Source organism: Pan troglodytes, chromosome 4 (assembly GCF_028858775.2).
Source record: "Pan troglodytes isolate AG18354 chromosome 4, NHGRI_mPanTro3-v2.0_pri, whole genome shotgun sequence".
Lineage (NCBI taxonomy): Eukaryota > Metazoa > Chordata > Mammalia > Primates > Hominidae > Pan > Pan troglodytes.
Window position 1 is genome coordinate 106104252 of NC_072402.2, and position 22445 is coordinate 106126696.

At 42.6% G+C, this 22445-nt stretch overlaps 2 protein-coding genes across 9 annotated transcripts in view; one reads left to right on the top strand and one right to left on the bottom strand.

The window, feature by feature from the left end:
- Nucleotides 1–1823, bottom strand: part of FBXL17 (F-box and leucine rich repeat protein 17) — a 525181-nt gene extending 523358 nt beyond the window's left edge. For all 5 annotated transcript variants that reach the window (XM_016953578.4, XM_016953580.4, XM_054685123.2 and 2 more), the window contains exon 1: nucleotides 156–1823. In XM_016953578.4, coding sequence (XP_016809067.2) covers nucleotides 156–1148 — 993 coding nt within the window. In that variant the 5' untranslated portion in view covers nucleotides 1149–1823. The remainder of the gene's footprint in view (nucleotides 1–155) is intronic.
- LOC104006505 (uncharacterized) overlaps nucleotides 1400–22445 on the top strand; it is a 243330-nt gene continuing 222284 nt past the window's right edge. For all 4 annotated transcript variants that reach the window (XR_010156933.1, XR_010156932.1, XR_010156934.1 and 1 more), the window contains exon 1: nucleotides 1400–1865. Coding sequence is in view for 1 of the 4 variants with exons in the window: in XM_063810510.1 (XP_063666580.1) it covers nucleotides 1400–1865 (466 nt within the window). In the remaining 3 variants the exon portion in view is untranslated. The remainder of the gene's footprint in view (nucleotides 1866–22445) is intronic.

A 22445-nucleotide genomic window follows, 5' to 3' on the forward strand; every position in this document is an offset into this window, starting at 1 on the left:
AGGCCCCACTGGCTTCCCAGTCTCCCCTTGGGACGTCCCTAGGCTGTCAGGGAACCCCCCTCCTCCGCGCTTAGGGGGAGGAGAGAGAAAGCCTCGGAGGCGGGGGCCGGGGGTGGGGGAAAGCGAGCATCCCTGCGCCTCTCGCCCAGACCCACCTTGAGCAGGATGGACGGCGGCAGCTGGTTGATGTCTGGGGTTTCGGGGGGCGGCTCCCTGTGACAGTCGCAGGGGTTTTCGGGGGGCTCCCGACAGTCCGCGTCGCCACATTCATGCTGCTGCTGGGCGGACGAGGGGGCGGTGCCCCCGGCTCGGACAGCGTCCCCGCCAGCTTCGGTGGGGGCACCTTCGGAGGTGGGAGAAGAGGGCGGAGGGCAGAGCGGCTGCGGGGGCTGCTCCGGGGCCTGGCAGCAGCCGGCGTCGGGGGGCCGGGGCGGCGAAGCGCCTCCCCCCGCAGGCCCTCCCCCGCCGCCGCCGCCGCCGCCGCCGCCGCAGCCCCCGCCGCCGCAGCGGGGCTGCTTGCAGGGGGTGCAGGCGGGGACCCCGGCCCCCTTCCGCTTGCACACCATTTCGGGGGGCGTAGGGGGCTCGGCCGGTGACGGTGTCGGCCCCCGGAAGAGCTGCACGGCGGCGGGCGGCCCCAGGAAGCGCACCGGCCCCAAGCTGGCCAGGAAGAGACTTCGGCCCTGCTGCTCCCAGGCGGCGGCCGCAGCCAGCCCCAACTCTTTGCAGCAGGAGGCGGGCGACGAAGCCGAGGCGGCAGCGGCGGCGGCGGCGGCGGCCGAGGATACCAGGAAGCGGCGGGCAGCAGCGGCGCAGTCCTCGGCGGCCAGGGCCGCGTAGCGCCGCGCCAGGTGCTGAGAGGAGGAGGCTGCAGCGTAGGCCCCGTCCCGCGGCGGCGGCGAGAGCGGCGGCTCCTCCTCTGGGCCGGCGGGGGCGGGCGCGCCGGGACTGTGCACGATGAAGCAGAGCATGCAGGGCCCGCGGAAGAAGCAGTCCCGGCTCCGGGGCGCCGCCGGCTGAGGGGGCACCTTGGCTGGGGTCCGGCGAGGCAGCCTGAGGAGAGGGCGCCGGCGGCGGCACCAACTGCAACAGCGAGGCCTCTTCTGGCTCGGGCGGTTACGCGGCTCCTTCGAGAGAAGGTGGCCCATATAGAAGGCCCCGAGGAGGGGGACCGGGACGGGAGGGAGGGAGACCCAGAGAGGCGGGCTCCCGGCAGCGGGGCAGGCCGCTCGCTGGCTCGGCCCCCGGCGGGGTCGCCCTCCCTGCGCACACACACGCACACACGGGCACACACGCGACGGTGGGGGGTGGGCGTCAGCTGCGGGCCGCCGGAGTGCCCGACGGGGGCTACATGCTTTGCCCAGGGAAGCCGGGAGAACGATGGGCGCGAGCTTTGGGGATGCGAGGGAGGGAGCGAGCGAGCCTGCCGGCTAGGCGACCAGTCCGGGCCCGGCCAACCGGCTCAGTCAGTCAGCGCAGCGGCGGGGGCAAGGCCGGGTCCCGCTCGGACCATTTTAACTGCGGATCCGCCGCCGGCGCGCGCACCCGCGACTCTGCTCGGAGCCGCAGGAGCGCGCGGCCCGTTCCGGCAGGGGGCGGAGCCAGTTGCGGTGGCGCGCTCGTGGCGGGGACGCCGGCACTCGGCTGCTCACCCGGGACGGCCGTCACACCGGCACTACGGGAAGAAGCCGGCCGGCTAGGGCACGGAGCTCTGGGCTTGCGGGGTGCGGCGCACGCCCCTCCCTCCCACCGCCTAAGGTTTTTCCGAAGCTGCTGGGCGTGCGCCGCGTTTCTGAGGCGGGAGGAGACACTTCCGAGCCAGCTGTGTGACATCCGTTTTCACAGCCGCGCTGACGTCTCGAGGTGTAAGTTCAAGAGCTGCCATTGGCCGGGAGCCGCTGGGCTCTTCCCCTCACCTTCCACCCCTGTCACCACCCCTGACTCGGAAACCGAGGCCACTTCGAAGCCGCGAGGCGGGTTCCGCCGGAAGGGCCAGTGTGGGCGCTGACCGCGCTTCAGGCGGAGTGGCAGATGCGGCCCCTGGGTGATGCGCACCAAAGTCATGTGAGGGGTTGATTGGTTGTGCGGCACCACTGTTTACCCACTTGTGTTTTCTTAATTGTTGCGTACTACTGCCTTTCCACAACTTTATTTCAGAATGAAAGCATATATCAAATTACCTGTGCACAGCAGAAAGATAACAGCTTCCCCACCCAGTGAGCCATTCAACACCCAGGCTACAAACTGTAGATCACTTTATTGTCTACACCCTCGGAATCCTGTCTAGCCGTCTGTTGTATATTTTAAACATGACGGTGCAGTGCCTGCTATATGACAAACCTTGGTGATCCAGATGAGAAAGAGGTAACAGCTATGCAGGCAGTCCTTTAGAAGGTTTGACTATATCGAGGCTAAAGAGCTAGGGCAGCTGCTAGAGCGGTACCTGGTGCGGAGAGGTTAGCTTTCACAAGCGAAAAATTAGAGGAGGCAAATACCATGGGAATGAGCCACTCTAGTGAGAGAAATAAGAGGAGAAGGTGGAATGGAGAGTGCTTTAGGAAGGATACTTTCTTCATTGTGATTACAGAGAATGAGGAAAGGTAGATAAAGGATGGATACAGAGAGGTGGATGTTTCTAGCAGGAAGGTGAAAGAGTTCCTTTCTGTTGGTTTCTGTTTTGCTTCAGATAGAGCTTGGTTACCTGCTGAAGGGTGGAAGAGAAGTGGCAGGTGTTTAAAAAAAAATCTGCTAAGGATAACTTGAGAGAGCTGACTGAGGAAGAAGTATTGCAATATTCAAGGCCCAGTGGCTTGGAGAAGACCACTGTTGGAACCTACATTGCTATTCCCACTATAGTGGCCAGCCCCACCCAGCCTGCTCTCAAACATGCTGTCAAACAATTGTTAATTCTGGCCTTTTTGTCAGAAATGACCAATCTTAAGTCTGTCACATTCAGGGATCCTTTCAGAGCCTAATGACAGTGATGTGGAATTCTAGAAGCAAATATTTGTCAAAAGATTTCACAGACATACACGCTATTCACTATCAAATGCATTGCCTGAACTACATTTACGTACACATATAATCCACATAACTTTCATCCATTTGCCTGTAGGGGAATCTTCCAGGGCCCCAGAGCAGTGCTTGAGGACTTATTACAGATCCTTTGACATCTCTACTAGGCTGCACTTTCACAAAAGGCAAGAGTATTATAAAGTGTTTTGTAACTTTATGTCAAAAATATGAACCTGTCAGAGCCAGATGTGGTGGTACCTATCATTCAAACTACAACAGGGCTGGTGAGGCGTGAGGATCGCTTGAGCCCAGCTTGTTATGATTATGCATGTGAATAGCCACTGTAGTCCATCTTGAGCAGCGTAGCGAAACACAGTCTCTTAAAAAAAATTGCGACCTATACATTTCATATAAGTTAAATACACATCTGCCCTATGAGCCAGCAATCCCACATCTAGGTATTTATCCAGAGAAATAAAAGCATATATCGATAAAAAGACATGTACAAAAATGTCCGTAACAACTTTATTCATGGTCACCAAAAACTATAAACTGCCCAGATGCCCATCAGTGGGAGAATGGATTAATAAACTGATATATTCATCTAATTAAATACTACTCAGCAACACAAGAGAAAAAGCATGGATGAATCTCAAAAACTTAGGATGTTTTATGCTTTCTGGATACGGGGCCCTCGAATCGCTACCTGGTAACAGGCTCCCTATGCGATTCCTGTACAGACAGCCTGGCACCATGCAAATGTATCAGAACTACACATACCATCCAACTTCAACTTCTTGTTTTTAGAGATGAAGTAACTGAGTCTGAGAGTTCTGAAGTCGTTGCTAAAATTTACAATATTTGTTTCCTTACTCCCAGTTCCTAAACCATTCAACCACAAGCAAATTGTCTTTGGTCTACCTATTGGACTCTGTGCTGACAAAAGATACTTGTTTTTTATAGTTGAGATATTTTGCATGTCTGTTCTCATCACCCACCATCATCACACCACTAGTTCTCCCCAGAAAAAAATTCAGATTCTTTGAGGCTTAGGATTATCTCTAACCCTTCTTTTTATTTCTTTACCACAGCAAATAGCAGAGAGAGTCTTGTATAGTTCATCAGTGATTAAATAAGCTACTACTACTATCAGGAGAGCTGTAATGAGTTTTGGAACTCAGTACCCTAAATAATAATACTAATGTTGTAAATGTTAAAGATACAGAATTATGAATAAGAGTCATAAATTAGAATTATAGAGACAGTTGTAGCAGCTGATGGCTTTGCTAGTTGGGGGGCAGAGAGGGTGGAGTTGCAGTGGAAACCAACTCCGGACAGCCAGGAGCTGGACTGGCACTATTAGCTAGGCATTTGTGGTACTGGCAGCTGTCCTGGCACTCTCAGTTCTCATTGTTTTGTCAAATATAAACAGTCTCACAAAACATCAACATCAGTTATAGTCACTTCATGACTACAATAGGCAAGACAAAAATAAGACCCCTCCACAATCATGTCTGAACACAGCAAATACAAGAACAGTCTCTAAACCACAAAAATGACCAAACATTCTGGTTAATATAAGTGACCACTGTTTCTTGGCCAATTACAGGCTTAGCCTTGATCCATTCTTCCTGCCTTCTAGATAGCAAATATTAAAATATTAAGTTATAGGATCACCTGTTTCCTGCCAGCATCCAATCCAGAGCAAAACCTTGACACTTCCCCAAAATCACCTAACAACACACTCATTCCTGTAATGTTTTTCACAATACCAATACCTTCTTACTGAGAGTGCTCCTGCCCAACTTCGCTCCTCATTGCTCTCTGCCTCCCTGCAACAAGACATTAAACCCACCTTGGTTTGAATCTAGTTGTTTTCCTGCTGCTCTTTAGCTAGAGGGAATTAGCATTTGTTATTATCAAATGTCACCAACCTATCTAAAGTTAATCCCTCCTTTGCCCTTTCCTCTTACCGTTTTTATTTTCTTTATAGCTCATTATCACATTTTTAAAAATTGTTGGTTTGTTCAATTAGAACACAGGCTCCATGAGGACAGGGATTTTGTTCAGTTTTTGGGAAGATAATCAGGCTACTGTGTAGAATACGGACTAGAGGAGAAGCAACCTCTTAGAAGGAAGGCCAGTTAAAGTTGTTCAAAGGGTCCATAGAGAAGCCTTAAAAGTATGAATTTAGGGCCGGGTGTGATGGCTCACGCCTTTGATCCCAGCACTTTGGGAAGTCAAAGCGGGCAGATCACCTGAGGTCAGGAGTTCAAGACCAGCCTGGCCAACATGGTGAAATCTCACACTACTAAAAATACAAAAATTAGTTGGGCACGGTGGCGCATGTCTGTAATCCCAGCTACTCAGGAGGCTGAGGCAGGAGAATCACTTGAACCTGGAAGGCAGGGGTTGCAGTGAGCTGAGATTGTGCCATTGCACTCCAGCCTGGGCAACAAGTGCAAAACTCCATCTCAAAAAACAAAAAGCAAAACAAAACAAAAAAAAGAATGTAGGCATTCTGGGAATAATGAAGTAAGGTTGTTATTGAGAAACATTTCTGATGTGGAGTTGTCAGGATTTAATTCTGAATTGGATAGAGGGAAGGGAATGATGAATATAGGGAGAAAACCCCCAAATTGCTTGTTCTTATGATTTATTTCAATGAATAACTTATGGTGAAATAATGGATTCTATAACGTAAAATAGTTACATATTTGAATAATATTCCAACCTGAGGTAGATTTGAGTTATGGCATACTGAGATTCACACTGAAAACCAGTATATAAATTTAAAATGTGGCAAAAAGGTAAAAAGAAAAGTTTTTTCTTCTTTGCTAACATAGGTTATACTAAATTTGAAATTCACATTTGCTTATAAAAAGACAGCCTTGTGTAAAAGGTTTTCATGCTGCTTGAAGTTGGGTAATGGTGGTTGTGGTAAATAGCTAAAACATCCTATAGCACCAGTGACGCACAAGGAGAACAAAGTTCACATGCCATTGATCCCAGTAATTGTGGTAAATGTGACAGATGGCCTAGAAAGACATTGTCTGATGCATCTTAAAATCATGGAACACCCAGGTGTTCAGTAAATTTAATTCCATATTATATTGTGTTTTTGCTGAAATACTCAAGGCCAAAGATGATAGTGAAAAACAAGTTTCCAGAGAATTCCCTTCAGGACAATCTATATTCCTGAGTAATTTGTTTCAGACATGATATGAAAGTTCAGCTGCTGCCTGGCCTGTTCTTCCCTAAGCTCTTCTCTTGACTGATTCATTCTGAGTTTCCAGATGATATCAGCCCTAATATCACCTCCTGTCATGAGAGCTCTTCCCCAGTCACTCTGTTACACTCCCCTGTTCATTTCCTTCACAGCGGTTACCACAGTCCGCAGTTGTGGTATTTCTGTGTTATTTGACTATCATTCCCATCAGAATTAATTCCTACTTTGTTTCCTCTCAAATTGCCAGCACCTAAATTTGTTAATCAACTGAATTTTAAAGGCAGATTTTCGGAGTCTGAGACAGGAGGAACACTTAAGTCCAGGAGTTCGAGACCAGCTTGGGCAACATAGGGAGACCTTATCTTTATGAAAAATTTAAAAATTAGCCGGACATGTTAGCTCACACCTATACTCCCAGCTAATCTAGAGGCTGAGGCGGAAGGGTAGCTTGAGCCCGGGAGGTCAAGGCCACAGTGAGCCATGATCTTGCACCACTGCGCTCCAGAACCTGGGCAACAGAGTGAGAGACACCCTGTCTCAAAAAGAACCAAATAAATAAGTAAAGGCAGATTATCCTAGGTGGGCCTGACATAATCAAGTGAACTCTTAAAAAGAGGGTCAAGGAACGGCTGGGCGTGGTGGCTCACACCTGTAATCGTAGCACTTTGGGAGGCTGAGGCAGGCGGATTGCCTGAGCTCAGGAGTTCGAGACCAGCCTGGGCAACATGGTGAAACCCCGTTTCTACTAAAATACAAAAAAAAAAAAAAAAAAAAAGTAGCCTGTAGTCCCAGCTACTCAGGAGGCTGAGGCAGGAGAATTGCTTGAACCTGGGAGGTGGAGGTTGCAGTGAGCCAAGATCGTGCCACTGCACTACTCCAGCCTGGTGACAGAGCGAGACTCCAAAAAAAAAAAAAAAAGAAGGTCAAGGAGAAGTCAGGGAGATTGAAAGCAACAGCAGATGCTTTTCTTTTAGCTGTGAAGAAGTAAAGTTTCATGTTATAGTGAGACCTATATGGCAGAAAATGGCAAGTGGCCTCTAAGAACTGAGAGTAGCCCCTAGCTGATGGTCAGCAAGAAAGCAGGCCTTCCTTCCTACAGGATTCTTAATTCTGCCAACAACCACATGAGTTTGGAAGAATACCCAGAACTACAGAAGGGAGCGCAGCTTGGCTGACACCTTGATTTCAGCCTGGTGAGAACCTGAGCAGAGAACCCAGCTGAGCCCATGCCAGGACTTCTGACTTACAGAACTACGAGATAATAAATGTGTTATTTTAAGTCACTTCATTTCTGGTAATTCGTTTTTGCATCAAATGCAAATGTTTTTGCATGGAATAAAGTGTGTATTCAAATACAGTCATATGGATACCAAAACTTGATGTAGTTTTAATAGCAGAAACCAAATGATCAATTATCCATAACTTCAAAGATTAATTCAACCTCATGAAAAGAAACAACTAATCAGAAGTTAATACCTGCACAGACTATTTGTTGTTCTCCCACTTTTGCATAAATTAGATAATTGAGACAAAGATATGGGCTTATTTCTTTTGCTTAAGACTCACATATTTATCTTTTCCTTAGATGGAATTAGTATAACACAAAGATGTTCCACTATTTATATTCCTTCAATTCTGTGTGTGTCTATATTCTATAATTAGTATTTTCTCATTTTCAACTGACAGAAATAGTGCTTATAGAAAAAAGAATTAAATTACATGTGTCTCCCTAACATTAAATGTTTTTCCTCCTAAATTTATTTTTTTTTCCTTTTTTTTTTCTTTTTTTTGAGATGGAGTCTCACTCTATCACCCAGCCTGGAGTGCAGTGGTGCTATCTCAGCTCACTGAAACCTCCGCCTCCCAGGTTCAAGCAATTCTCCTGCCTCAGCCTCCCAAGTAGTTGGGATTACAAGCATGTGCCACCACACCCAGCTAATTTTTGTATTTTTAGTAGAAACAGGGTTTCACCATATTGGCCAGGCTGGTCTCAAACCCCTGACCTCAAATGATCCACCCGCCTCTCAAAAATGCTGGGATTACAGGTGTAAGCCACCACGCCCAGCCTTCTCCCAAATGTAATAACATTTGTATTTCTTATTATGTAATTTTTTTTTTTGAGAAGGAATTTTGCTCTTGTTGCCCAGCTTGGAGTGCAGTGGCACCATCTCTGCTCACTGCAACCTCCCTGTCCCGGGTTCAAGCTATTCCTCTGCCTCAGCCTCCCGAGTAGCTGGGATTACAGGCTTACGCCACCACACCTGGCTAATTTTGTATCTTTAGCAGAGACAGGGTTTCTCCATGTTGGTCAGGCTGGTCTCGAACTCCCGACCTTGGGTGATCCGCCCACCTCAGCCTCCCAAAGTGCTGGGATTACAGGCGTGAGCCACCATGCCTGGCCCTTATTATATAATTTTTAAATGGTTACATACTTGGACGCAATAGCCAGATAATTAAATCTACTTTTAGTGACTCAGAAATGACAAGTCACCTTCAAAACTCCATGTGTTCAGAATTTGTTGTATTACTGTAATAACGAAATGTCTACGTCCCAAACTTGCGTGCTCTACCCTGAGTCTGATGAGTAGCAGGTTGCCCTTTCCTATTTCGTTCCCTATATCTGGAGGTAAAATTATTATAACGGGAATCCAGAAACTGGAGGGATGGAAATAACCATTTAAGTTATATGTAATCCCTCCTGAGGCAGGTGGGCAACAGAGGAAGGGTGGCAGGAGTAGTGAGGCAGAGATCACTCTCATCAGAGCCACTGCAGGTGGCTCTCACCTATCTAATATATCTGATACTGCTGGGTTTAGAAATTCCTAGATTTTTTTTTTTTTTTTTTTTTTTTTGCTCCTGAGGAAAGTAATGAAGCATTGGTTTTTGTCACCACTCAGGGAGTGGATAATTTTCTTCTCTGTAGCCTCATAAATTACATAAACTCCCTTAAACTTCTGGCAGGACACTTTATCAACATATCACCAGTGCTATATTGAGTGAGCTTAGGTTTTGATTCTGTTCTACCTGCTTTTTAGTTATATGTTATTGTTTGTTTATCATGTTTAAGTTATTGTGTGTTCAGTCATACCTACAGTATGTTGTGATGCAAATGGATCAACCATACTTAGGGCCCATTATTTAGGGTCCATTATTTCGTACTAACTACATGTTAAGTAAGCTAAGGGGACAGGTATTTAAAAATACTATCTATACTCAATTGTTAAAACAGATAAAACATCTTATTTTTCTATTTTTAGACAGGGTCTCACTCTGTCACCCATGCTAAAGTGGGCAGTGGCACAATCATGGCTCACTGCAACCTCAACTTCCTAGGCTCAAGCAATCCTCCTACCTGAGCCTCCTGAGTAGCTGGGAATACAGGCAAGCACCACCATGCCTCACTAATTATTATTTGTAGAGACAAGGCCTCACTATGTTGCCCAGGCTGGTCTTGAACTCACAGAGTCAAGTGATCCTCCCGCCTCAGCCTCGCAAAGTGTTGGGATTACAGATATGAGCCACCATGCTGGGCCTGAAACATAGTATCCTGAAATTTGTTTGTTCAGCAACACTTGTCATCGAGTCACCTCTCCCATTCTCAGTTGAAAAATGGGAATGAGTAAAATTTGGGTGTAAGGATCTTTTGCTCCCTCCAGGGCAATTCATTTTATAAGCTTGAGAACCATTATCATGGGTAGTATGCTGTCCTTGCTAACTTCTTTTCTTTCAAAACTGCTTTATATCTTCATTTAAGTCTTACTTTGGAAGAGAGCGAGAGAGAGAGAGAGAGAGAGAGAGAGTGTGTGTGTGTGTGTGTGTGTCTTGGGGAGGATACTAAGGCAGGAACTCTTCCAAATTCCCATTGTTTTGCCAATGATTTTCCCTGGCAAATCAATATATTTCCTGCCTGTTGTCTTCAACATTTGTAAAAATTGACATCTCTAAACTTTAATGCATTGGGTCCAGTTTGAATAATTTGAATCTTTATTGCACTACAAATCAAAGATGTTCACTGGTGAATTATCAATAGGTAACAAAACTGCAGATTAGTGGTAGGTGCTGTTTTCATGTGCTGTGGATCCATAGGACCTCTATTTAAAAAATTAATATAGCTGTTTTCCATGTCAGCCATGAAATGATAAGTAATATCCTCCCCATCTTTCTTATAAATAAAAAAAAGTGGAAAATTTACTTTGGAGGTCTTAAGAGGACTAAAGTGTGTCAGAATCTTCACTGAAAAAATTTTGTAAAGCATATACTCATTGGAAAATGACAAGAATCCATAAAGAACTGCGAGAAAATGTGTTATTTCTAAAGGAAGTTAATTCTAAGGGAAGTTAACCCCAAAACCTACTTTAAATTGCATTGCCTGTTTCATACTGTTTCGTCTACTTTCATTACCTACCAGCTTTCTCTCACCCCTGAAATGTCCCATTTCTGACTGTGCCTTTATATTTTTATCTACACCTCAACAATACTGAAATATGCATCATAGTTTTTTCTTACGGATATAGTTTTGGGGAGTAGTCTGTGAAGAAAATTAATCCTTTTCAGGCACATTAAAGGGAATATTTGCTAAGATCAAGTTGGAAAATATTTACTCTGAAAAGAAATTTTGAAGGGAGGGTTTATGGGGTAAAGAACAGTTTCTGGAATAATACGTGAGCATGGAATACATTTTCTGAAAAGCCACCATTTTTTAGACTGTGTGAGGTATTCGTATGTGTATATGTATGAAAGAGAAAGTGAGAGTGGCAGAAATAGAGCTCATCATTTCTGCTACCATCAATAATAATTTTCAAGGAATTCCAGATGATTCCTAACTAACTCTTTCTCTTCCTTTGGTAGTGAAACCATAATCCACACAAGTTAAAAAAAAATCAGTGTTAGGAAAATTCTGTCAGCCTTCTGAGTAGACTGAGACATGCATTGGGGCTTGGTTATATTTTCTCAGCCAAAAGAGAGAAGGCTTGAAAGGGGGAAACAAAGACAATGTAGAAATGACTTTAATATTTCACTGGGGTAGAGTCGTTCTAATAGCAGTCAGCTTAAAAACTATCCCTTCCTGACCTAGAAACATAGAGTTCAACATAATTGTTCATGATAGTAGTACAAATTAAAGCCATAATGAGACACCATCACACAACTATTTAGAATGGCGAAATGAAAGACTGACATAGCAAGTGTTGGCAAGAATGTGGAACAACTAAAAATCTCATAGGCTGGCTTTGAACTCCTGGCCTCAAGTGATCCTTCTGCCTCATCCCCACAAGGTACTGGGTTATAGGCATGAGCCACCATACCCAGCCAGGCTCATATACTGATGATGGAAATGTAGAATGGTACAGCCACTTTGGAAAACATGTTGCTGGTTTCTTATACAAGTTAACATACAGTTACAATATGATTCCCCAATCTCAATTCTAGCTGTTTACCAATGAGAAATGAAAACATGTTTACACAAAAGCCTGTATACAAGTATTTATAGAGGTTTTATCCACAATTGTCAAAACCTGAATACCAAAAATTTTTCGACTTATAAATGGATAAACAAATTTTGGTATATCCACACAATGGATAAATCTCAAACAAATATGGAAAGTAAAAACTCAGATTCAAAAGGCTACATACTGTATGATTCCCTTTATATGACTTTCCTAAAAAGGCAAAACTGTAGGGATAAAAAATAAAGCAGTGGTTGCGAGAATCTTGCAGAAGAGGAAAGTGTTTATGAAAAAGAGGCACAATGGAACTTTTTGGGGAGCTAGAAATGTTCTTTATCTCGATTGTGATGGTTACATCACCGAATGTATTTGTAAAAACTCATAAAAGTATACACTAAAAAAGATGAATTTTACACTACATAAATTATACTTCAATAAACCTGACTTTAAAGGATTATAGAACAAAAATTTACAAGATATCAAAAATTCAAAGTCATGAAAGAAAAGTAGGGTATCTCAACTAGATCTAAAGAGACGACAGAAACAAAAATAACCAAATGAAATATATGAGCGTGGAATATATTCTGGTCTGAAATAATCCAATAAAACCACTAATAAAATTGTGTTTATACAATTGGGAATATTTCAATATGGCCTGCATTTAGATATTATATAATTAATGTTAATTTTCTAGGCATTAAAAGTATATGATGATTACATAGAATGCCTTTTTTTTTGTTAGGAGACACATACTGAAATATTTAAGGTGAAACAGTATTTACAACTTTCTTTCAAATGATACTGCAAAATAAAAGCAAGAGGGAACATAAGGTATGCTGATTGTATTAGGGTTCTCTAAAGAGACAGAACTAATAGGATATATGTATATATGAAGGGGAGTTTATTAGGAGACGATCACAAGGTGAAGTCCCACAATAGGCCATCTATGAGCTGAGGAGCAAGAAAGCCGGTCCAAGTCTCAAAACCTCAAAAGCAGGGAAGCCGACAGTGCAGCCTTCAGTCTGTGGCCAAAGGCCCAAGAGCCCCTGGAAAATCACTGGTGTAAGTCCAAGAGTCCAAAAGCTGAAGAACTTGGAGTCTGATGTTCAAGTGCAGGAAGCATTCAGCACAGGAGGAGAAAGATGGAAGCTGGAAGATTCAGCAAGTCTGCTCTTCCACTTTCTTCTGCCTGCTTTATTCTAGCCGTGTTGGTAGCTGATTAGGTGATGCCCACCCAGATTTAGGGTAGGTCTGCCTCTTCCAGTCCACTGACTCAAATGTTAATCTCCTTTGGCAACACCCTCACGGATACACCCACGATCAATACTTTGCATCCTTCAATCCAATCAAGTTAACACTCAATATTAACCATTACACTGATCATTATTGAAATGAGGTGAATAATCTGTGGGCACACATTGCATTAAGCAGACAATGTCTTTTAAGTTATAACACTGATCTGAACTATCACCTTTATTATATACCAAATTTGGACGTATGTTTTTGGAAAATGTTATTTTGTTCCATTCATCATTTAGTTCCTATGCCAATACTATCCTGTTTTAGTTATTAGAATTTTATAATGTTTTTATATCTGATAGATCAAGTCATTATTATTTATATGTTTCCAAAATATTCAGGGTTCATCTAATCAATTTAGACTCTCAGATGAATATCAGAATCATTTTGTCAGTGTCTCATTTGACCTTTGATTAGTATTAAATTAGATTTATAAATTAATTTGTAGAAAATTAACATAGTTTTATTTTTATTTATTTTTGGAAACAGGGCCTCACTCTTCTGCCCAGGCTGGAGTGCAGTCACAGGATTATGGCTCACTGCAGCCTAGACCTCCCAGGCTCAAGTGGTCCTCCCACCTCAGCCTCCTGAAGTAGCTGCGACCACAGACACACACCACCACACTCACCTAATTTTTTGTAGAGACATGGTCTCACTGTGTTGCCCAGGCTGATTTGAAACTCCTAGACTTAAACAACCCTTCCACTTTGGCCTCCCAAAGTACTGGGATTACAGGCATGAGCCACCATGCACAGCTGACATATTTTTAAATAGTAATATTTCTTTAAGAAACGTGATATACTTCTACATTTACTCAAAGCTTTATGTTCCTTAGTAAAGTATTGCATTTTCCTGGACATTTGAAAATATTTCTCATTACTTCATAGCATTTGTACTACTGGAAATTGGTGCTTTTCCTAGTATATTGTTTAGTTAGTGTAATTACTGCTATGTAGGAATGTAGTGCTTGTTGTATAAGTATTTTGTTACAAACCACTTTAGCTGGGCATGGTGGCTCACACCTGTAATCCCAGCACTTTGGAAGGTTGAGGCAGGGGGACCGCTTGAGGCCAGGAGTTTGAAAACAGCCTGGGCAACATAGCAAGATGCCAATCTCTACAAAAAAAAAAAAAAAAGCCACTTGAATGAATTTGCTTATTAGCTCTTATATCTTTTGAATTAAAATTTTCTTAGGTGGGAAATCATCCAATCTTCTAGTCTGACTCATTTTTCTACATAAATAAACTTTCATAAATAAAGTTTCATAAAAAGGAAACTTTCATTTCTTTTTCTTAATCTTACTCATTTGCATAATGAGTGAGATCAAATAATAGTGAGGAAAGAAGCAAAGGTGCCATGTACCTGAAATATAAAAACTAATGATTCTAGTGCTTCCCAAATTAAGTGTGATTTTGGCTATTTGAGATAAATATTATTTTTCTTGCATTCCTATTTTTGTATTTTTTAAACAACCAGCAGTGGAAATTGGATACAATTTCATTATTTTGGGGGCATTTATATTAATAATTATACATTTTTTAATCTTTGCCCTACTGATGTGATAAATTACATCAACAGATTTCTAATTAGTAAGCCATCCTCACATTATTATAATAAACTTTATGTGATCATATTGTATTATTTGAATATTTTACTAGTTATTTTGTTTATAGGTTTTTTTAGATTTTTGAATCTATGTGAGTTGAATTGGTTATTACTTTTTTGGCTTAAAAATAAGATTTCTCATTTTGACTTAGAAGCTGAAGTTTTTGTTCTATTTCACATGCTAATTAGTATTTTATTATTTTTCATAGAAAATAAAAAATTGCTTCCTAAGCAATGCCGGGAAGCTATAATTTTAAAGAGGGGAGTAATGGATTTGATTGTATTTAAAAAATTAAACATTTTTGTTTTTTTGAGACAATGTCTCACCCTGTTGCCCAGGCTGGAATGCAGTGGCACTATCATGGCTAACTGTAGCCTCCACCTCCTGCACTCAAGCAAGCCTCCTGACTCAGCCTCCTGAGTAGCTGGGACCCCAGGTGCACACCACCATACCCAACTAATTTCTGGTCTTGAACTCCTGGACTCGAAGGATCCTCCCACCTTGGCCTCCCAAAGTGCTAGAATTACAGGCATGGGCCACTTCGCCCAGCCACATTTGTGCATAGCTAGTGACACATATGAACAAACTCAAAAGACTGGGAGAAAATGGATGTTTTACATGGAATAAAGAGTTAATAGAGATATTTAGATATTTGATATTTAAAGGGCTTCTAGAAATTAATAAAAAATTTAAAAGCAACATAAAATGGGAAAATGGGCAAAAATATGAAAAGGAATATTTGAAGAAAAACCTAAAAATAAATACATTAAAATGTGTTCAACTTCATTATTGGTCAGGAAAATGCAAATTTCTGTAACAAGGAGATTCCATTTCACTTATCACATTGTCAAAACTTAAAAGATTAATACAATCCAGTGTTGGTGAGTGTGTGGAAACTGCTATTCTCTGATATTCTTCAAGAGTATTTGGGAGGAATAATAACTTCTACAGTCTTTTGAAAAAGCAAATTGGAAAAATCTATTAAAATAAAATAGGCCTATATGGTTTTTCCCCGAATTTATCTTAAAGAAATGATAGTACAAGAATATTCAGATATAAATGTAAAGATATCCATTGAAGCATCTTTCTTTTTTTTTGCAATGGCAATGTACTAAAACAAATGACTATTAGTAGGAAAATGGTTGAATAAACTATGATCTGCCACTACAAAAAATATTGAATTACTCTTAAAACTAATGAATAATAGTCTTCTTATTCTGACCAAAAAGAAGCCCATAGTAAATGGCTATGAATAAAAGGAAAATTATAGACAAATATGTATTGCACGATTCTAGGTTTTAAAAATCTATGTGTGATTAGTACATATAGTTCTATCTTTATAAACTCCTGTGTATCTTCATATACTTCATAATGTTATGAAGTATATTGGTGTTAATATACTTCACATCATTAATAGTGGCACCCACTGGCAAATGAGGCAGGGGGGCAGGACTGGAAGGACCCAAGTGGAAATTTCTTTTAGCACTCTATAATTAATACTTTATATTACTTTAAAATGCTAGAAGTGTTTTGGATGATTCCTATATTTCTTGTGGTAAAAGACTCAAGGAAAGCAGAAAAAAGATCATCTAAAACATTATTTTTTATCTTTAGAGTCTTATCTGCAAAATGAGACCAAAGTTACTTCCAAAAGACTTTTGGCCGTTTCTAAAATCGGATCCTCCTTAAACGGATGAATATTACACTGAGGTATTCAGAATAGTGTACTTGTATATTTGAAGGCAATTCCAAAGAATTTTGAGAAACATTTTCAGTAACAACAGCATCATTGAATAAGTACATACATTCCATAGATGATCTAGTTCCCAGTAAAATAGTAGAATAAAAACTTATTTGTAAGTTGTTACTATTTATTTATTTATTTATTTATTTATTTATTTATTTATTTTGGAGACAGAGTCTTGCTCTGTCACCAAGGCTGGAGTGCAGTGGCCCGATCTCGGCTCACTGCAAGCTCTACCTCCCGGGTTCATGCCATTCTCCTTCCTCAGCCTCTCGATTAGCTGGGACTACAGGTGCTCGCCACCACTCCCAGCTAATTTTTTGTATTTTTTAGTAGAGACAGGGTTTCACCGTGTTAGCCAGGATGGTCTCGATCTCCTGACTTCGTGATCTGCCCGCCTCAGCCTCCCAAAGTGCTGGGATTACAGATGTGAGCCACCACGCCTGGCCAGTTGTCTTGTAGTCATAAGGAATTATGAGAGCAGGACCTTTTCCTCTTCTATTTAAAAAAGCTGGAGAAATGTTACTGAGATTTTTATTTAATCAAAAAATGTTGAGTGGAATGCATTACACAGTTTCCTACAGCAACATTTTTTTGTTTGTTTGTTTGAGATGGATTCTCACCCTGTCGCCAGGCTGGAGTGCAGTGGCGCAATCTCAGCTCACTGCAATCTCCACCGCCTAGGTTCAAGTGATTCCCCCTGCCTAAGCCTCCTGAGTAGCTGGGACTACAGGTGCACACCACCACGCCAGGCTAAGTTTTTTTGTAATTCAGTAGAGACAGGGTTTCACCATGTTGGCCGGGATGGTCTCGATCTCTTGACTTCGTGCTTCGCCTGCCTTGGCCTCCCTAAGTTCTGGGATTACAGGTGTGAGCCACCACACCTGGTCCAGCAGCATTGTTAAATATGTCTTTAAGGCTTGAAGGCTAGACTGAAAAAGTTTATTCAACCCAAATGTGACTGAGCTGTAGTACTAATAGTATGCTTCAATAAACATTTGTAGCGTAGAAGAGTGAGTGGATGGATGAATCAATAGAAAGGACCAGGAAATTCACTGGGTTGTAAATTCTGGGAGGAAGGAACTAGTCTTCTATATTCATAATTGTATCCCCAACACCCTGCCACATAGTTGGATCACATGAATGATCCCAGAGCTATCCTCACTTTCCTGAGTGTATAACTGGACTTTTATAATAAATTATGTATGTCTTAACTCATTATTAAAGGATAAATGTTTTTAAAGGTAAAATTATGAATCTTGAACAAAAAAATAAAATAAAGATATGTTAAAGAATGTTTTAACTCAGTTATTGAAGGAACTAGAAAAGGGTAAAGAGCCAAATCAAGGAGATTCCAAAGAAGACACAAATAGATGTAATCTGGAGTGCTGAAATGAATTCAATAGATTCAAAATTCATCAAACTCCGAATTCCACAGGGAAATAATCAATTGCATCATGACCATCAAAAGTCATTTGAATTACTAACAGTTTACTACAACTAATAGAGTGGTAAAATACCTAAGAAGCAATAAAAGTCCCAAATAATGAGAAAGGGTGGGGATTTGCTGGCAAGATGGCTGAATAGAAACAGCTCCAATCTTCAGCTCCCAGCAAGATCAACGGAGAAGGTGGGTGGTTTCTGCATTTCCAACTGAGTTACCCGGTTCAACTCATTGGGACTGGTTGGACAGTGGGTGCAGCCCACGGAGGGCAAAGTGAGGCAGAGTGGGGTGTCATCTCACCCGGGAAGTGCAAGGGTTTGGGGATTTCCCTCCCCTACCAAGAGAAGTCGTGAGGGATTCTGCCATGAGGAATGGTGCACTCTGGCCCAGATACTGCCCTTTTTTCATAGTCTTCACAACCCACAGACGATGAGATTCCCTCTGGTGCCTACACCACCAGGGCCCTGGGTTTCAAGCACAAAACTGGGTGGCTGTTTGGGCAGACATCCAGCTAGCTGCAGAGTTTTTTTTTTTTTTTTTCCATACCCCAGTGGCACCTGGAATGCCAGTGACACAGAACTGTTCAATCCCCCTGAAAAGGGACTGAAGCCAGGGAGCCAAGTGGTCTGGCTCAGCGTGTCCCAACCCCATGGAACCCAGCAAGCTAAGATCCACTGTCTTGAAATTCTCACTGCCAACACAGTCTGAAGTTGACGTGGGATGCTGGAGGTTGGTGGGGGGAGGGGCATCGCCATTGCTGAGGCTTGAGTAGGCAGTTTTACCCTCACAGTGTAAACAAAAACAAAAGGAATTTCGAACTGGGTGGAGCCCATCACAGCTCAGGAAGGCCTACATGGCCAGACTGCCTCTCTAGATTCCTCCTATCTGGGCAAGGCATCTCTGAAAAAAAGGCAGCAGCCCCAGTCAGGGACTTTTAGATAAAACAGCCATCTCCCTGCGACAGAGCACCTGGGGAAAGCAGCGGCTGTGGGCACAGCTTCAGCAGACTTAAACGTCCTTGCCTGGCAGCTCTGAAGAGAGCAGCAGACCTCCCAACACAGCGTTCAAGCTCTGATAAGGGTCAGACTGCCTCCTCAACTGGGTCCCTGACCCCTGTGTATCCTGACTGGGAGACACCTCCCACTAGGGGCTGACAGACACCTCATACAGGAGAGCTCTGGCTGGCATCTGGCGGGTGCCTCTCTGGGACGAAGTTTCCAGAGGAAGGAACTGGCAGCAATTTTTGCTGTTCTGCAGCTTCCGTGGTTGATACCCGGGCAAACATGGTCTGGAGTGGACCGCCAGCAAACTCCAGCAGACCTGCAGCAGAGGTCCCTGACTGTTAGAAGGAAAACTAACAGAAAGGAATAGCGTCAACATCAACAAAAGGACATCCACCCAGAGACCCCATCCGAATGTCACCAACGTCAAAGACCAAAGGTAGATAAACACGAAGATGGAGGGAAACCAGGCAAAAAGGCTGAAAATTGCAAAAACCAGAAAGCCTCTTCTCCAAAGGATCACAACTCTTTGCCAGCAAGGGAACAGAACTGGATGGAGAATGAGTTTGATGAATTGACAGAAGTAGGATTCAGAAGGTGGGTAATAACAAACTCCTCCCAGCTAAAGGAGCATGTTCTAACCCAATGCAAAAAAGCTACAAACATTGAAAAAAGGTTAGACGAATTGCTAACTAGAATAACCAGTTTAGAGAAGAACATGAATGACTTGATGGAGCTGAAAAACACAGCACAGGAACTTGGTGAAGCATACTCAAGTATCAGTAGCCAGATCTATCAAGTGGAAGAAAGGATATGAGAGATTGAAGGTCAACATAATGAAATAAATCAAGAAGACAAGATTAGAGAAAAAAGAATGAAAAGAAATGAACAAAGCCTTCAGTAAATATGGGACTATGTGAAAAGACTAACTCTACATTTGATTGGTGTACCTGAAAGTGATGGGGAGAATGGAACCAAGTTGGAAAACACTCTTCAAGATACTATCCAGGAGAACTTCCCCAAACTAGCCAGACAGGCCAACATTCAAATTCAGGAAATACAGATAACACCACAAAGATACTCCTCGAGAAGAGCAACCCCAAGACACATAATCACCAGATTCACTAAGGTTGAAATGAAGGAAAAAATGTTAAGGGTAGCCCATCAAATTAACAGCAGATCTCTCAGCAGAAAGCCTACAAGCCAGAAGAGACTGGGGGCCACCATTCAACATTCTTAAAGAAAAGAATTTCAACCCAGAATTTCATATCCAGCCAAACGAAGCTTCATAAGTGAACTAGAAATAAAATCCTTTACAGACAAGCAAATGCTGAGAGATTTTGTCACCACCAGGCCTGCCTTACAAGAGCTCCTGAAGGAAGCATTAAACATGGAAAGGAACAACCAGTACCAACCACTGCAAAAACATACCAAATTGTAAAGAACATTGACACTATGAAGAAACTGCATCAAATAATGGGGAAAACAACCAGCTAGCATCATAATGACAGGATCAAATTCACACATAACAATATTAACCTTAAATGTAAATGGGCTAGATGCCCCAATCAAAACACACAGACTGGCAGATTGGATAAAGAGTCATTGGTGTGCTGTATTGAGGAGACCCATCTCATGAGCAGAGACACACATAGGCTCAAAATAAAGGGATGGAGGAATATTTACCAAGCAAACGTGAGCAGGGTTGCAATCCTAGTCTCCGATAAAACAGACTTTAAAACAACAAAGATCAAAAGAGACAAAGTGCCAAGAACAGCTTGACTGGGGAGACCCTAACCCAGTGGTGCTAGAGGAATTAAAGACACACACACAGACATATGGAGATGTGAAGTGGGAAATCAGGGGTCTCACAGCCTTCAGAGCTGAGAACCCCAAACAGAGATTTACCCACATATTTATTAACAGCAAACCAGTCATTAGCATTGTTTCTATAGATATTAAATTGACTAAAAGTATCCCTTATGGAAACGAAGGGATGGGCCGAATTAAAGGAATAGGTTGGGCTAGTTAACTGCAGCAGGAGCATGTCCTTAAGGCACAGATCGCTCATGCTATTGTTTGTGGCTTAAGAATGCCTTTAAGCGGTTTTCTGCCCTGGGTGGGACAGGTGTTCCTTGCCCTCATTCCCGTAAACCCACAACCTTCCAGCGTGGGTGTCAGGGCCATTATGAACATGTTACAGTGCTGTAGAGATTTTGTTTCTGGCCAGTTTTAGGGCCAGTTTATGGCCAGATTTTGGGGGCCTGCTCCCAACAACAAAGAAGGACATTACATAATGGTAAAGGGATCAATGCAACAAAAAGAGCTAACTATTCTAAATATATATGCACTCAATACAGGAGCACCCAGATTCGTGAAGCAAGTTCTTAGAGACCTACAAAGAGACTTAGACTCCCACACAATAATAGTGGGAGAGTTTAACACCCCACTGTCAATATTAGACAGAACAACGAGACAGAAAATTAACTAGGATGTTCAGGACTTGAACTCAGCTCTGGACCACGCGGACCTAGTAGGCATCTACAGAACTCTCCACCCCAAATCAACAGAATATGCATTTTTCTCAGCACCACGTTGCACTTCTTCTGAAATTGACCACATAATTGCAAATAAAACACTCCTCAGCAAATGCAAAAGAATGGAAATCATAACAAACAGTCTCTCAGACCACAGTGCAATCAAATTAGAACTCAGGATTAAGAAACTCACTCAAAACTGCACAACTACGTGGAAACTGAACAACCTGCTCCTGAATGACTACTGGGTAAATAACAAAATGAAGGCAGAAATAGATATGTTCTTTGAAACTAATGAGAACAAAGACACAAGGTACCAGAATCACTGGGACACATTTAAAGCAGTGTTTAGAGGGAAAATTGTAGCATTAAATGCCCACAAGAGAAAGCAGGAAAGATCTAAAATTGACACCCTAACATTAAAATTAAAAGAACTAGAGAAGCAACAGCAAACAAATTCAAAAGCTAGCAGAAGACAAGAAATAACTAAGATCAGAGCAGAACAGAAGGAGATAGAGACACGAAAAACCCTTCAAAAAAATCCATGAGTCCAGGAGCTGGTGTTTATTATTATTATTATTATTATTATACTTTAAGTTCTAGGGTACATGTGCACAACATGCAGGTTTTATACATAGGTAAACATGTGCCATGTTGGTTTGCTGCATCCTTCAACACATCATTTACATTAGGTATTTCTCCTAATGCTATCCCTCCCCCAGCCCCCCAGCCCCTGACAGGCCCTGGTGTGTGATGTTCCCCGCCCTGTGTCCAAGTGATCTCATTGTTCAGTTCCCACCTATGAGTGAGAACCTGCAGTGTTTGGTTTTCTGTCCTTGTGATAGTTTGCTGAGAATTTATCCATTTCTTCTTGATTTTCTAGTTTATTTCTGTGGAGGTGTTTATAGTACTCTCTGATGGTAGTTTGTATTTCTGTGGGATCGGTGGTGATATCCCCTTTATCATTTTTTACTGCATCTATTCGATTCTTCTCTCTTTTCTTCTTTATTAGTCTCGCTAGCAGTCTATCAATTTTGTTGATCTTTTCAAAAAATGGATAAATTCCTGGACACATATACCCTCCCACGACTAAACTAGGAAGAAATGGAATCTCTGAATAGACGAA